Source organism: Gobius niger (genome assembly GCF_951799975.1).
Source record: "Gobius niger genome assembly, chromosome: 1".
Taxonomy (NCBI): domain Eukaryota; kingdom Metazoa; phylum Chordata; class Actinopteri; order Gobiiformes; family Gobiidae; genus Gobius; species Gobius niger.
In genome coordinates, this window is record NC_136852.1 from 74,710,895 (window position 1) to 74,726,352 (window position 15,458).

General features: G+C 42.8%; 1 protein-coding gene across 1 annotated transcript in view; it reads right to left on the bottom strand.

Annotated features, from left to right (window-relative positions):
• Nucleotides 1-7,811: 7,811 nt before the first annotated feature.
• Nucleotides 7,812-15,458, bottom strand: part of osbp2b (oxysterol binding protein 2b) — an 81,569-nt gene continuing 73,922 nt past the window's right edge. The window contains exons 12-14 of the mRNA XM_079552288.1: nucleotides 14,986-15,164; nucleotides 13,593-13,813; nucleotides 7,812-7,984 (exon numbers count right to left, since the gene is read on the bottom strand). Of these exons, the coding sequence (XP_079408414.1) occupies nucleotides 7,842-7,984; nucleotides 13,593-13,813; nucleotides 14,986-15,164 (543 nt within the window). The 3' untranslated portion in view covers nucleotides 7,812-7,841. The remainder of the gene's footprint in view (nucleotides 7,985-13,592; nucleotides 13,814-14,985; nucleotides 15,165-15,458) is intronic.

The window sequence follows — 15,458 nt, forward strand, 5'->3', positions numbered from 1 at the left end:
ATTCCTGTCCCGTTTTCCGTTTGTTTGCTTTCGCGCGCGAAAGAGAGAGGGGAGGGGCCTGCTCTCCCAGACGGAGATGGGGGGGCGGGACAATGCGCTGTTTTGCAGCAGCTCATTGGCTAAGAGCAATGCTGTATTTCTCAGGGATATTAACCCTTAAATTGCTGAGAGTTTTGTTTGTTTACAAAATGAACAAGGTGCAACTGCGAAAATCAATAAGTTATAATCATGTTTATGAGAATTAGGCGTATTTTCTTAAACCCATGTTTAAATGTGGGTCACACCTGCCAGGGTGGGAGCCCAGGGGTCGGCAACCCGCGGCTCTTTCATCCTTATACTGCGGCTCTGAGTGGCTTGGGAAAATAAATTACTGGGGAAAAAAACCTAAGTATTTAATTGAAGTGTGTTTTATTTGTGTTAGTTCTTTAATATTTTAGTTCTAAATTGGAAGATTATTGTGATCTTGATGTTGCTTGCCCATTTTTTTTTTTTTTTTTTTTTTTTTATATCTTTATTTAAATTGGGACAGTGCACATTAATCAACATGTGTTTCTTCAGCATGTAAATGTGCCGGAGTTAGCCATGTAGGCTAATTTTCATCCGTAGTCCCACGGCAGGCTGATGTCATGACAGGACAAACACAGGCACAAACATACAGCAAAAACACCATCACAGAGACATAAAAAGACAGTGAATGATGAATGATAACGTTAAATATGTAAAAAATAGGTAAATTCACAGATAAAAGAAAGGGACAAAACACAAAACACCACAATCTTCCACACAGCAAGACATGTATCAGTGGTTGGTGACTCTAGACCATGTTCTGTTCACATGTCTGACTTTCAACGTAAAGTACTTTTTATTATTGTTGGTAAGTTGTTCACTGTAAATAACAGTATTCATCTTTTCGCTAAATTAAACACTGTCTTTTTATTAATTGAAACCGGAAGCGCGTCCATCACGTGACCTTGTTGATGCTAGTTTAAAAGAGCTCGGCCCACGGCCTCAGGGCAGAAGCTGTGGCGCAGTAGTCGGGCCGTGGCCTAAGCCTTGTTACACCTGGGACGTGTAAGTGTCGTTTTATCTGTTTATCCATTTTAACTTAATCCATAGTAAGTACCTTTTCTTTTCTGTAATATTGTAACATCTGGTTCTCCCTGGTGATTCCGAGCGGGCAACAAGTGACCACATTTGGGATAGATTTTATTATTGATATTGATGATGATGATGATGATGATGATGACTCATGTTCTGTTCCCCTCAGTTCGGACTCACACATCCTCCATTTCATTTCCCCAAGAATGAATGTGTGCGTCTGAGTGCAGTGAGTTTGAGAAGACAAGAGCCTGGATAAGATTAACACAGATTGTTATAACTTTGGCTTTACCCCAATCCAAAAGCTGTGAAAATAGCGACAGAACTGAGACAAAAACAATGATGGAAATGTGACAAAAAAATGTGACAAAAAATGACAAAAAATGGAAAAAAAATGAAGAACATTTTTTACTAAAAAGTTACAAAAATGACTTGAATACCAAGAAAATGACGTGAGGAAAAAGATCCATTTAGATGAGTTTTGTAGATCTTAGCTTTCAAATGAGGCGTTACACTGGCCTACAGGATTTGGGTAAAGCTGAACTGGAGAAAATGCTCACGGTTCAGGCGGGAGTTAAGAGGTTAAGGTAGAAACACAGTCCTTACCGTTTATTTATGTGCTGCTCCGGTGCATCACTGTGTCTGAGTTCCTGAGGAATTTAAATCCAACTTTTCTTTAGGCGACTGGAAGAACTTAGAGGGAGCAGAGCAGAGGCCACAGCTGTGCAGAGGGACTGAGACCGAGGTGAAGCTGGCCCAGCTGTGCAGAGAGACTGAGACCGAGGTGAAGCTGGCCCAGCTGTGCAGAGAGACTGAGACCGAGGTGAAGCTGACCCAGCTGTGCAGAGGGACTGAGACCGAGGTGAAGCTGGCCCAGCTGTGCAGAAGGACTGAGACCCAGGTGAAGCTGGCCCAGCTGTGCAGAGAGACTGAGACCGAGGTGAAGCTGACCCAGCTGTGCAGAGGGACTGAGACCCAGGTGAAGCTGGCCCAGCTGTGCAGAGGGACTGAGACCCAGGTGAAGCTGGCCCAGCTGTGCAGAAGGACTGAGACCCAGGTGAAGCTGACCCAGCTGTGCAGAGAGACTGAGACCGAGGTGAAGCTGGCCCAGCTGTGCAGAGAGACTGAGACCGAGGTGAAGCTGACCCAGCTGTGCAGAGGGACTGAGACCCAGGTGAAGCTGAACCAGCTGTGCAGAGGGACTGAGACCAGGTGAAGCTGACCCAGCTGTGCAGAGGGACTGAGACCGAGGTGAAGCTGACCCAGCTGTGCAGAGGGACTGAGACCGAGGTGAAGCTGGCCCAGCTGTGCAGAAGGACTGAGACCCAGGTGAAGCTGACCCAGCTGTGCAGAGGGACTGAGACCCAGGTGAAGCTGGCCCAGCTGTGCAGAGGGACTGAGACCCAGGTGAAGCTGAACCAGCTGTGCAGAGGGACTGAGACCAGGTGAAGCTGACCCAGCTGTGCAGAGGGACTGAGACCGAGGTGAAGCTGACCCAGCTGTGCAGAGGGACTGAGACCGAGGTGAAGCTGGCCCAGCTGTGCAGAGGGACTGAGACCGAGGTGAAGCTGGCCCAGCTGTGCAGAGGGACTGAGACCGAGGTGAAGCTGGCCCAGCTGTGCAGAGAGACTGAGGGAGTAGTTCGAAATCCGCGCAGTAATCTTCACTTTACTGTGCGGATGCCAAATTACTCCTGGTATTATTACGCCTTACAATATAGTCCCCCCTTTTATCCGCTTAGAAAATCCACATTGTTTAATTGTGTGTAATTATACTTTGTAGTGTAACACTTCACGTAACCATATTTAAATAGGGAAAACGTGGAAGAGCTTGGTAGCTTCTATCTTGACCTGTTTTGGAGCTATAGAGGAGAGAGGGAGAGGCTAAATGCTAACGCCGTCTGCGCTGTGTTTACGTGACTGAAGATCAGACAGGTCCTAAAGAACTCGTCACAGCTCAGGTAAGAACATATCTCAGTGTGGAAAAACGCTGGCCTGTTCCTTTAAGCGGGAATTCTGCTCAAAGCATGAAATAAAATAAAATGAGTATCGAAAAAAAAAACCCTCTCCAACCAGGACAGACGCATAAAAACTCGACACCGTTTAGTGCAAAAAAAAAGTCTGTTTTATTTGACAAGTCTAAAGTCAAACCCACACGTCCATGCGAAACACTGACCCCTAGTGGCCGTTCATTGTTTATTCATGGCAAAAATAAATCCATTAATACAAAACATGGCTCTGAGCGTTAATCAGTGAAGACACACATTCCAAGAATCTGCTTTGGATTTTTTTTTTTTTCTGAAAACACGGCTTAAATCCTACGTTTCGAACAAAAGGAAGGAGTTTTTTTTTGTTTTTTGTGTCCCTCGATGAGGCGGATTCCGGACCAGCCGTCGACAGGGAAGGGGTGGCCAGGAGGGGGCGCTGTGGCGGACAGGAGGGGGCGCTGTGGCGGACAGGAGCCGGGCAGGAGGGGGCGCTGTGGCGGACAGGAGCCGGGCAGGAGGGGGCGCTGTGGCGGACAGGAGGGGGAGATGTGGCGGACAGGAGGGGGCGCTGTGGCGGACAGGAGGGGGTCAGGAGGGGGCGCTGTGGCGGACAGGAGCCGGACAGGAGGGGTCGCTGTGGCGGACAGGAGGGGGCGCTGTGGCGGACAGGAGGGGGCGCTGTGGCGGACAGGAGGGGGCGCTGTGGCGGACAGGAGGGGGCGCTGTGGCGGACAGGAGCCGGGCAGGAGGGGGCGCTGTGGCGGACAGGAGCCGGACAGGAGGGGTCGCTGTGGCGGACAGGAGCCGGGCAGGAGGGGGCGATGTGGAGGACAGGAGGAGGCGATGTGGCGGACAGGAGGGGGCGCTGTGGCGGACAGGAGGGGGCGCTGTGGCGGACAGGAGGGGGCGCTGTGGCGGACAGGAGCCGGGCAGGAGGGGGCGCTGTGGCGGACAGGAGCCGGACAGGAGGGGTCGCTGTGGCGGACAGGAGCCGGGCAGGAGGGGGCGATGTGGAGGACAGGAGGAGGCGATGTGGCGGACAGGAGCCGGACAGGAGGGGGCGCTGTGGCGGACAGGAGCCGGACAGGAGGGGTCGCTGTGGCGGACAGGAGCCGGGCAGGAGGGGGCGATGTGGAGGACAGGAGGGGGCGATGTGGCGGACAGGAGGGGGCGCTGTGGCGGACAGGAGCCGGGCAGGAGGGGGCGCTGTGGCGGACAGGAGGGGGCGCTGTGGCGGACAGGAGGGGGCGATGTGGCGGACAGGAGGGGGCGATGTGGCGGACAGGAGGGGGCACTGTGGCGGACAGGAGCCGGGCAGGAGGGGGCGCTGTGGCGGACAGGAGGGGGCGCTGTGGCGGACAGGAGGGGGCGCTGTGGCGGACAGGAGGGGGCGCTGTGGCGGACAGGAGGGGGCGCTGTGGAGGACAGGAGCCGGGCAGGAGGGGGCGCTGTGGCGGACAGGAGGGGGCGCTGTGGCGGACAGGAGCCGGGCAGGAGGGGGTGATGTGGTGGACAGGAGGGGGCGCTGTGGCGGACAGGAGCCGGGCAGGAGGGGGTGATGTGGTGGACAGGAGGGGGCGCTGTGGCGGACAGGAGCCGGGCAGGAGGGGGCGCTGTGGCGGACAGGAGGGGGCGCTGTGGCGGACAGGAGCCGGGCAGGAGGGGGTGATGTGGTGGACAGGAGGGGGCGCTGTGGCGGACAGGAGGGGGCGATGTGGCGGACAGGAGGGGGCACTGTGGCGGACAGGAGGAGGCTGATAGTGCAAACTTCAGACGGGAAGTATCGCTGCGTTTCGTCTTTACTTCCTGTGTGTTTAGAACAAAGAGCCGCCCAAAGGTTTGTTATTTCTTAGTTCCATTAATACCGTTTTGAGTGAGGTAGAACTGATATCAACATCGGATCAAAAGAAATCGGCCGCCGTGTTCGTATCACGAGGTCATATACGGACAGTAAGATATCACACATCTTTGTCCATTCAAAAAGTTCTAATTGTTTTACAAAAATAACAACAAAAATACACATTAAAGCTGAATCATAGAGTAAACGCGTGGGGTGAGAGAGTTGTCAGTCAAAACGCAAAAAGAGAAAGGGACGCACCGACACCAGAATCGGATATCGGGCCGATACCACATACTCGTACTCATTCATGAGGTCCCGATACCAGAAACTCCACTGAGGAGAGAAAACAGCAACAAACTGGAGAATAGTTTAGTGTAAATCCAATAATCCACATAGAGCTGACTTTATAACAGACGACACTCCCTAAACCAGAGTCTGAGCTGGATTTAACCAGAGCTAAATGTTGTTAGTGCTGCAGTGTTTACAACATACAGGCTAATGATGCTAACTAGCCGCTAACTCACAGCTAGCAGTTCTGGCGATTCTTTCCCCAGGGGTTTATTCATCTGAAAAACTAACCCAGCGACTAAAAAGTCCTCAGAAAATCCAGAATAAAGAGATACAGCATGTTTATATTGAATGACAAATACAAAAACTAAAATGGCGTCTGTTCAGCTCTGATGTAACTTCTCTTAAAAGTATCGCTTAACTAATTACAAACCGATCTGCTGTGAAAAAGTCTTGTACTCGGTATCGGCGGGTACTTCAATCAAAGTACTCGTATCGGTTTTATATAAAGCTGTATCGGTGCGTCCCTGTTAAAAAGGCTTTGTGAACCGAGACTCGGGTATAAGGCTTTTAATATTTGGCAAATTCATTAAGAAAAAGAAAAGACTATTTGAAAACGCTCATCTTTGTGATATTTTTACTACGAAGACGAATCACAGTAAAAAGTGAAACAGTTTGTTTAATGACGGCCGGCTCACGTTTCACACTGACCATAATCACACTGACCACAGTCTGTTGGTCTGGATCCTCACCTCAGTTACTTTAGAACAACTCCCACCTGTGATTTATATGAAAACATAAATCCTGATCTGTGAGTCGCCCGTCACGATTCTCTGAGCTTTGTGAGGGAAAAGAGAAGGGCTGGAACGGCAAAACAATTCACTTTTTCCGATACCTTTACTAAATGATTTGTCCTATAGAACCAGAAAACATTCCATATTCCTTTTCCTAACATTTCATTTCTTTTGCATTTGTATCGTTTGTTTGAGGTGAAACAACCAAGAAACTTCCTTTAACGACAAAAGGGCAGAAAAAACAACAAACAACTTTTCCTTCAAAATTTGCATGTTTTTTCCCAATATTTCCATACATTTCTCCAGATTTTTCAAAAATTTTACCCAATTTCCCCCTAAATCTTCCAACTTTTCCCCCCCAATTTTTTCCCTAAATTTTCAAAAAAATTTCACAATTGTTTCCCTAAATTTTCTGAAAACAAAATCTATTTTTTTTCCAATTTTTTCCCTAAATTTTCATTTTTTTCTCATTTTTTCCCCCACAATTTTTCCCCTAAATGTTCAAAATAATAAATAAAAAAATCTAAATTTTTTCCAATTTTTTCCCTAAATTTTCAAATTTTTTCACAATTTTTCCCTAAATTTTCAATTTTTTCCCATTTTTTCCCCTAAATGTTCAATTTTTTTTTTTAAATCTATTTTTCCCCCCAATTTTTTCCCTAAATTTTCAACAAAAAAAAAATCCATTTTTTTTCCAATTTTGTCAATTCAATTTTTTCCCCCTAAATTTAAAAAACAAACAAACATTTTTTTCCCCTACATTTTCTTTTAAAAAATGCAATTTTTTGTCCAATTTTTTTCCCTAAATTTCAAATTTTGGCTCCCAGACAGGTTTTGTTAACGGTGCGCGGCTGTGGAGAAGCGTGTCGTCTGCGTGTCTCCTGCGTGTCGCCTGCGTGTCGTCTGCGTGTCTCCTGCGTGTCGCCTGCGTGTCGTCTGCGTGTCGTCTGCGTGTCGTCTGCGTGTCGTCTGCGTGTCTCCTGCGTGTCGCCTGCGTGTCGTCTGCGTGTCGCCTGCGTGTCGCCTGCGTGTCGCCTGCGTCTGCTAATTTAACCCTGAAACGGCTCAAACGGCTCGGGAAAAGAACAGAGGGGAGAGCGACGCTAGCATGTAGCTGCTGTAGCCGTTAGCCTGATTAGCCTGATTAGCCTGATTAGCCTGATTAAAGCTAACGTTTCTTACAGCTAAACCTGTGTTATTGTGTCCTTGTTCCGTAAAAACGTGCTTCATCAGCTGTTCGGGCTCTTCACAAACACATCGCCCGAGTTAAATATGAGATTAATTTGCTCTGGGAAGGTTCTGTATCTTTCTCTGAAGATTCATTATTCTTTTTTTAATCATTGAAGCCGATAACGGTGGTAAATCCGGAGCCGACACGGGTCAAAACTGTGACACAAAAATACAGGTTTGGCGACAACAAACTGAGATATCATCTGCAGACGCTGCGCGACGCGGCAGATCGAGCTCGGCCAAAGTGTTTATTCAGTAGAAAAATAGATTCATCATGAAGTCATGGTGGAGAAATGGGAGAAGTTCAGTTTCATCTTTGTTTTCCCTCACCGGCTGCTTCGAACATGACACATACGAGCAATTCTGTATCTGTGACTCCATCAGGGAAGCAACACACACACACTGAACCACAAACCGGACGCTGTGACCAGTTTACAAAGTGTTTTCATCAAAGACATTCTTCTTCACTCGTGTCCAATAAAAATCTCTGCTCTCTGTCGTATCCACGGCGATGTCGTGTTTAGGCCACACCCACTGCCTGGGCTCGTCTCCCGTGTCGGTCGGCGGCGAGGACACGCGTGTTCCCGCGGCGCTGAGTCCGGGGTCAGAAAACGCTGGGGCACACGCTCCAGTCCTGCCGGTCCTTGGCCTCCCAGTAGCCCCCGCTGTACACGTAGTTGATCTCCCCGGTGACGGAGCTCCGTCTCTGGGTGAACCACAGCGGCTGGTAGCCCTCGTACTCCCGCCCTGCAGCGGAAAAACACGCGTGTAAACGAACGCTCAGCACATGCATGTTCAGAACAGTCTTCACACACGACACAAGCGGCAATTTTGACTTCAGACAGCGCCAAAATTGAGGATGAAAAGTCTGAAACATCTGTTACCTGCATTTAGCCACTAGTCCCCCATTAGAAATCATTATAATTAAGACGCGTTAAAAACAACTTTAGAACCTGGTCCCTAATGTTTTGGAACTTTCTACAGCTGATCTTCCTCCTGAGGTTAGTTACAACAAAAGAAACCAAGCTGTTTTTTGTAACGCTGAAAAATTGATGAAAAAATGGCAAAAATGTCACAAAAATGTCCAAAGAAATGGAAAAAAAAATTACAAAAATGTGACAAAATTTGATAAAAATGACCAAAAAAATGACAAAAATGTGAAAAAAAAGACAAAAATGACAAAAAAAATTCCAAAAATGTGACAAAAAATGACCAAAAAAATTCCAAAAATGTGACAAAAAATTACCCAAAAAATGACAAAAATGTGACAAAAAATGCCAAAAAAATGACAAAAATGTGAAAAAAATGTGACAAAAATGACAAAAAAAATTACAAAAATGTGATAAACATTTGACGAAAAAATTACAAAAATGTGACAAAAAATGACAAAAAAAATGACAAAAATGTGACAAAATGTGACAAAAATGTGATAAAAAATGACCAAAAAAATGACCAAAAAAATGACCAAAAAAATGACCAAAAAAATGACCAAAAAAATGACAAAAATGTGAAAAAAATGTGACAAAAAATTACGAAAAAATGACTAAAAAGTTACAAAAATGAAAAAAATGATGGAAAAAAAATCTGATGACGTGAGGAAAAAGATCCTCTCGGTTCGGGCGGGAGTTCAGAGGTTAAATAAATCTTCTAATTACATTTATTACATACTGTGGGTTATTACACCCTGACTTTACATGTGTTTGTTGTAAAAGGTAAAACGCCTCTGGATAATATCAAGTTTGACAGATTTTAAAACCCTGTTCAATGCAGAAGGGGAAAGTGCGCCCTCTGCTGGCCTCTGGTATAGAAGTGTTTCTAAAATTTTAATAAACAAAACAAGTTAAAAAGTACATTATGTCCAAAGGATGAATGAAATGAGTAATATTTAAAACAGATTATCGTGTTTTGAATAATTGCATTTCTCAAAACAACTCAATCGATCAGTTACATCAGATAAAAAACACATCAGGAAGCAGAGTTTCCTGAGAGGACGACATGAAGACGTGCAGACCTCAGACCTCAGACCTCACACACCTCACAGACCTCAGACCTCACAGACCACACACACCTCACACACCTCACAGACCCCACAAACCTCACACACCTCACACACCTCACACACCTCACAGACCCCACACACCTCACACACCTCACAAACCTCACAGACCCCACACACCTCACACACCTCACACACCTCACACAACTCACACAACTCACACAACTCACACAACTCACAGACCCCACAGAAAACATTGACAAAAAAGTGACGAAAAATTGATGAAAAAGTGGCAATAATTACCCAAACATGTCAAAAGAAATTGACAAAAATGTGACAAAAATGTGACAAAAAATGACAAAAAAAATGTCAAAAATGGGACACAAATGGGACAAAAATGTGACAAAAAATAACAAAAAATGACAAAAATGTGACAAAAATGTGACAAAAAAATGACAAAAAATGTGACAAAAATGTGACAAAAATGTGACAAACTGTGACAAAAAAATGACAAAAAATGACAAAAATGTGACAAAAAATGACAAAAATGTGACTAAAAATGACTAAAAAAATGACAAAAAAATGACAAAAAAATGACAAAATTGTGACAAAAAAAGGACAAAATAAGGACAAAAAAAGGACAAAATAAGGACAAAAAAAGGACAAAAAAATGACAAAAATGTGACTAAAAATGACTAAAAAAATGACTAAAATGTGACAAAAAATGTGATAAAAAATGACAAAAAATGACTAAAATGTGACAAAAAATGACTAAAAAATGACTAAAATGTGACAAAAAATGTGACAAAAAATGACTAAAAAGTGACAAAAAAATGACAAAAATGTGACAAAAAATGACAAAAAAATGACAAAAAAGTGACAAAAATGTGACAAAAAATGACAAAAAAATGACAAAAAAATTGTGACAAAAAAAGGACAAAAAAAGGACAAAATAAGGACAAAAAAAGGACAAAAAAATGACAAAAATATGACAAAAAATGTGACAAAAAAATGACAAAAATGTGACCCCACAGACCCCACACACCTCACACACCTCACAGACCCCACACACCTCAGACCCCACACACCTCAGACCTCACACACCCCACACACCTCACACACCTCACAGACACAGAGAAACAAAGGGACGACTCACCCAGGTCATCACAGTCATACTCTGACCACCAGGGGGAGCACAGGAGAGACACCACGGGTTAGACACAGTCAGAGAGTCAGGACCAGACTAACATTCTCACACAGATCACGTGGATGATCCGGATTTTAAAGAGTCGACGCGTCCGAAGCTTAACTTAGACCTCACATCGTTATTTGTGTTACGGTGAGACGCTGCAGGTGAATGGGGAAAATAATTAAAAGAAGAGATTTCAATTTGAAACGTTTGCTGAACATCACTGATATGAATATGAGAGAAAAATGTACTGCAAGTTTTCTGTCATTTTATGTTTGTATATAAAAAATAAGGCGTTTTGTGCATGAAAATGTCCAAAATGGCCGATATCTTCAGCAACGAAATCTAAATAATTGATCGAAGATTCCTTTAACCTCTTAACTCCCGCCTGAACCGAGAGGACCTTTTTCTTCAAGTCATCAGATTTTCTTTCCAAGTTTTTTGTCACATTTTTGTCATTTTTTGTCACATTTTTGTCATTTTTTTTGTCATATTTTGTCACATTTTTGTCATTTTTTTGTCATTTTTTTGTCATTTTTTGTCATTTTTTGTCATTTTTTGTGTCTTTTTTTTGTCATATTTTTGTCATTTTTTGTCATTTTTTTGTCATATTTTTGTCATTTTTTTGTCTTTTTTTGTCATTTTTTTGTCCTTTATTTGTCATTTTTTGTCATTTTTTTTGTCATTTTTTGTCATTTTTTTGTCATTATTTTGTCCTTTTTTTGTCATTTTTTGTCATTTTTTTTTGTCATTTTTTTGTCATTTTTTTGTCATTTTTTTTGTCATTTTTTGTCATTTTTTTGTCATATTTTTGTCATATTTTTGTCATTTTTTTGTCTTTTTTAGTCACATTTTTGTCATTTTTTTGTCCTTTTTTTGTCCTTTTTTTGTCATTTTTTGTCATTTTTTTTGTCCTTTTTTTGTCATTTTTTTGGTCATTTTTTGTCATTTTTTGCCATTTTTTGTCATTTTTTTGTCATTTTTTTGTCAAAAATGCGTCTCTCACAGAAGGAAATGACCATATTTAGATTACAGCGTCATCTCAGGTCATTCACAAAAATCTGTCAGTATTTGTGAAGCGACTTCCAGGTTACTCCACCTCGAGAGAAAACGCCACAAAATAATCAGCGTCCGGGGTCAGTTTGGTTATTTTTATTCTCTGACATGAAAGATATGACATCAGCACTTTCACCTGCAGCGTCTCGCCTTTGCTTTTATGCTTTTTATTTTCTTCTTTTTTTTCCCATATTCCCAAATTTTCCCTAATTTTTGCCAATTTTTAATTACTGATATTTTCCCTATTTTCTCCCCATTTTCCCCCTGATTTTTCCCCCCGTTTTTTTTTTCCCTCACGTATTATTCTGTTTTTTGGTTATAGACAAATATTTTAGTCTCGGTATCGAAAACCAAGTATGGTTAAAGGGATATTTCAGGATTTTTGACATAGGGCCTCATTTCCTTGTTATCCAGAGTGTTGTTGATTTCTGGATTTTTTCGTGGCGCTAGGCTAATGCTAGGCTAGCGCATGTCTATGGTATCAGCTAGCCTGCATTAAAAACAGTGTGACCCGCTCCACAGAGCACCTGAGGCAAATCACTTATAACACCAGACTAACCATATAAATGTCTGTGTCCATCATTTAAAAGACCTTATATTTGAGCAGCATCAGCTTCGTGGTTGTATAAGCTACGCAGCGGCGGAGTGATCTGCGAGAAAATAGTCCCTCAAAATGCGATCGTTCATGTGATGCAGGTCAGTTATATTCCAAACATTTATATGGTTAGTCTGGTGTTATAAGTGCCTCAGGTGCTCTGTGGAGCGGGTCACACTGTTTTTAATGCAGGCTAGCTGATACCATAGACATGCACTAGCCTAGCACCACGAAACTCTTCAAATATAAGAACTGCATAAATTACAAAAAAAACACACTGCAACACTCTGGATAACTAGGAATTGAGGCCCTATGTCAAACATCCTGAAACGTCCCTTTAAAGTGGTTAGTGCTGGATCGTCTGCTCCGGAGGGACGGTCTGCTGTGAGTTTGTATAGATCTATGAGTTGGTTTGTCTAAAAATACAAATAATCCTAATCCTTAAGGTTAACCCCTTAACTCCCACCTTAACCAAGCACATTTTCTCCAGTTTGGCTTCACCCCAGTTCAAAAGCTTCTGGAAAAAAGCTGTGAAAATAGCAACAAAACTGAGACGAAAAGAATGATGGAAATGTGACAAAAAGTGAGAAAACATTGACAAAAAAGGGATGACAAATTGATGAAAAAGTGGCAAAAATGTCACAAAAATGTCACAAGAAATTGACAAAAAAAATTGACGAAAAAATGACAAAAATGTGACAAAAAAATGACAAAAATGTGACAAAAAATGTATAAAAAATTGACAAAAAAAATTACAAAAATGTGACAAAATGTGACAAAAAAATGACAAAAATGTGATAAAAAATGACAAAAATGTGACAAAAAAATTACAAAAAATTGATAAAAAATTGACCAAAAAAATGTTAAAAATGTGACAAAAAATGTATAAAAAATTGATGAAAAAATTACAAAAATGTGACAAAATGTGACAAAAAAATGACAAAAATGTGATAAAAAATTACAAAAAAGTTACAAAAATGTGACAAAAAATTGATTAAAAATGGACGAAAAAATGGACGAAAAAACGGACGAAAAAATGACAAAAATGTGACAAAAAAAATTCAAAAAATTGATAAAAAATTGACCAAAAAAATGTTAAAAATGTGACAAAAAATGTATAAAAAATTGACGAAAAAATGACAAAATGTGATAAAAAAAAAAAGACAAAAATGTGACAAAAAATTTATAAAAAATTGACGAAAAAATGACAAAAATGTGATAAAAAAAAAGACAAAAAAAGTTACACAAATTAGTTGAACACCCAACAAAAAAATGTTGGGAAAAAAATGTGACGACGTGAGGAAAAAGATCCTCTCGGTTCAGGCGGGAGTTAAGAGGTTAACCATTTCCCTGGCCCTAACCTTAATTTGTGTCATGATATCTCACGTTTTCACAGCAGACTGTCCCTCCTGAGCATATGATCTAGCACTATCCCTTTAAAGTCCCGGTATTGAAACAAACGCCCCGCCCTCGGTGTAAACCCGGCTCTGAGCTTCACGCTCGTGTCCGTGTCCGTTACCTTCGTCCAGAGCGTCGGAGGCCTCGGCGTCTCTCCTCCTCCTCACCGCTCGCTGTTTCTCCTCCAGCTTCTGCTTCTCGGCGTTGGCCTCGTCCCAGCGTCCGTCCTCCATGAGCCTCTGGTCGGGCCGGAGGCGACTGTCCGTCGAGGCCACGCCCTCCTCCGGCTCGTTCAGCGTCAGCGCCAGCGACGAGAAGTTATACATCTTCTCCGCATTCTCCCTGAACGCACCACAGCTCACATCAGAACCGCCTCCAGATCATATCCTACAGCCTCTAGTGTAACGCCTCATTTGAAAGCTAAGGCCTACAAAACTGATATAAGATTCTTACCCGTTTTTTCGTATTTTTTTCGCATTTTCATCACTTTTTTGTCGCTCTTTTGTGGGGCTAATGCTAATGCAGTATTGCTAACGCTAATGCAGTAATGCAAACGCTAATGCAGTAATGCTAATGCTATCGCTAAGGCAGTAATGCTAATGCTAATGCAGTAGTGCTACTGCAGTAGTGCTAATGCAGTAGTGCTAATGCAGTAATGCAAACGCTAATGCTAATGCAGTAATGCTAATGCTATCGCTAATGCAGTAATGCTAATGCTATCGCTAAGGCAGTAATGCTAATGCTAATGCAGTAGTGCTACTGCAGTAGTGCTAATGCAGTAATGCTAATGCAGTAATGCTAACGCTAATGCAGCAATGCTAATGCTATTGCTAATGCAGTAATGCTAATGCTAACGCAGTAATGCTAAAATGCAGTAATGCTAATGCAGTAATGCTAATGCTAATGCAGTAATGCTAATGCTAATGCAGTAATGCTAATGCTATCGCTAATGCAGTAATGCTAATGCAGTAATGCTAATGCAGTAATGCTAACGCTAATGCTAATGCAGTAATGCTAATGCAGTATTGCTAATGCAGTAATGCTAACGCTAATGCTAATGCAGTAATGCTAATGCTATTGCTAATGCAGTAATGCTAACGCTAATGCAGTAATGCTAACGCTAATGCTAATGCAGTAATGCTAATGCAGTAATGCTAACGCTAATGCTAATGCAGTAATGCTAATGCTAATGCAGTAATGCTAATGCTAACGCTAATGCAGTAATGCTAACGCTAATGCAGTATTGCTAACGCTAATGCTAATGCAGTAATGCTAACGCTAATGCTAATGCAGTAATGCTAATGTAGTAATGCTAACGCTAATGCTAATGCAGTAATGCTAACGCTAACGCTAATGCAGTAATGCTAATGCAGTAATGCTAACGCTAATGCTAATGCAGTAATGCTAACGCTAATGCTAATGCAGTATTGCTAACGCTAATGCTAATGCAGTAATGCAAACAGCCCCGGCCTCCTCACGTTAGTGCCTGACGGGTTTTTGAGTGAAGAACTCACGGCAGGGGGTACTTCTTCCACAGCAGTTTGGGGGACAGTGTCTGGTACACCGTCTTCTGCTTGCCCTCAGAGCTCCCCCTGCTGCTCTGGAGGATTTTGGCACTCTCCATCTTGTCGTCCCAGGTCCCAGAGAGGATGTAGTGGGCCTGGCCCGAGCTGTCGGACACCACCCCGGTCACCTGCACACGGGGAACAAAACAAAACAGAGGACACTTAAGATCATGTTTGAGCCACTTCAGTTCAACCTAATATTAATACTTTATAACCTGAGTAACCTTGACTCAGCACAGGTGTTATGCACTGCTACAATGTATTATTCTTGGCTGATTTTGTCACAGGTTCACAGCCCTGGACAAAGGGGCGGAGCTCAGGCAGCAGAGGACCAGAGAGGCCTGAGAACCACTGAGACAGGTTTATATTATTCCTATTGATTTTGATCATATTATATTTGTATAAGTTGATTTTATTTGTTT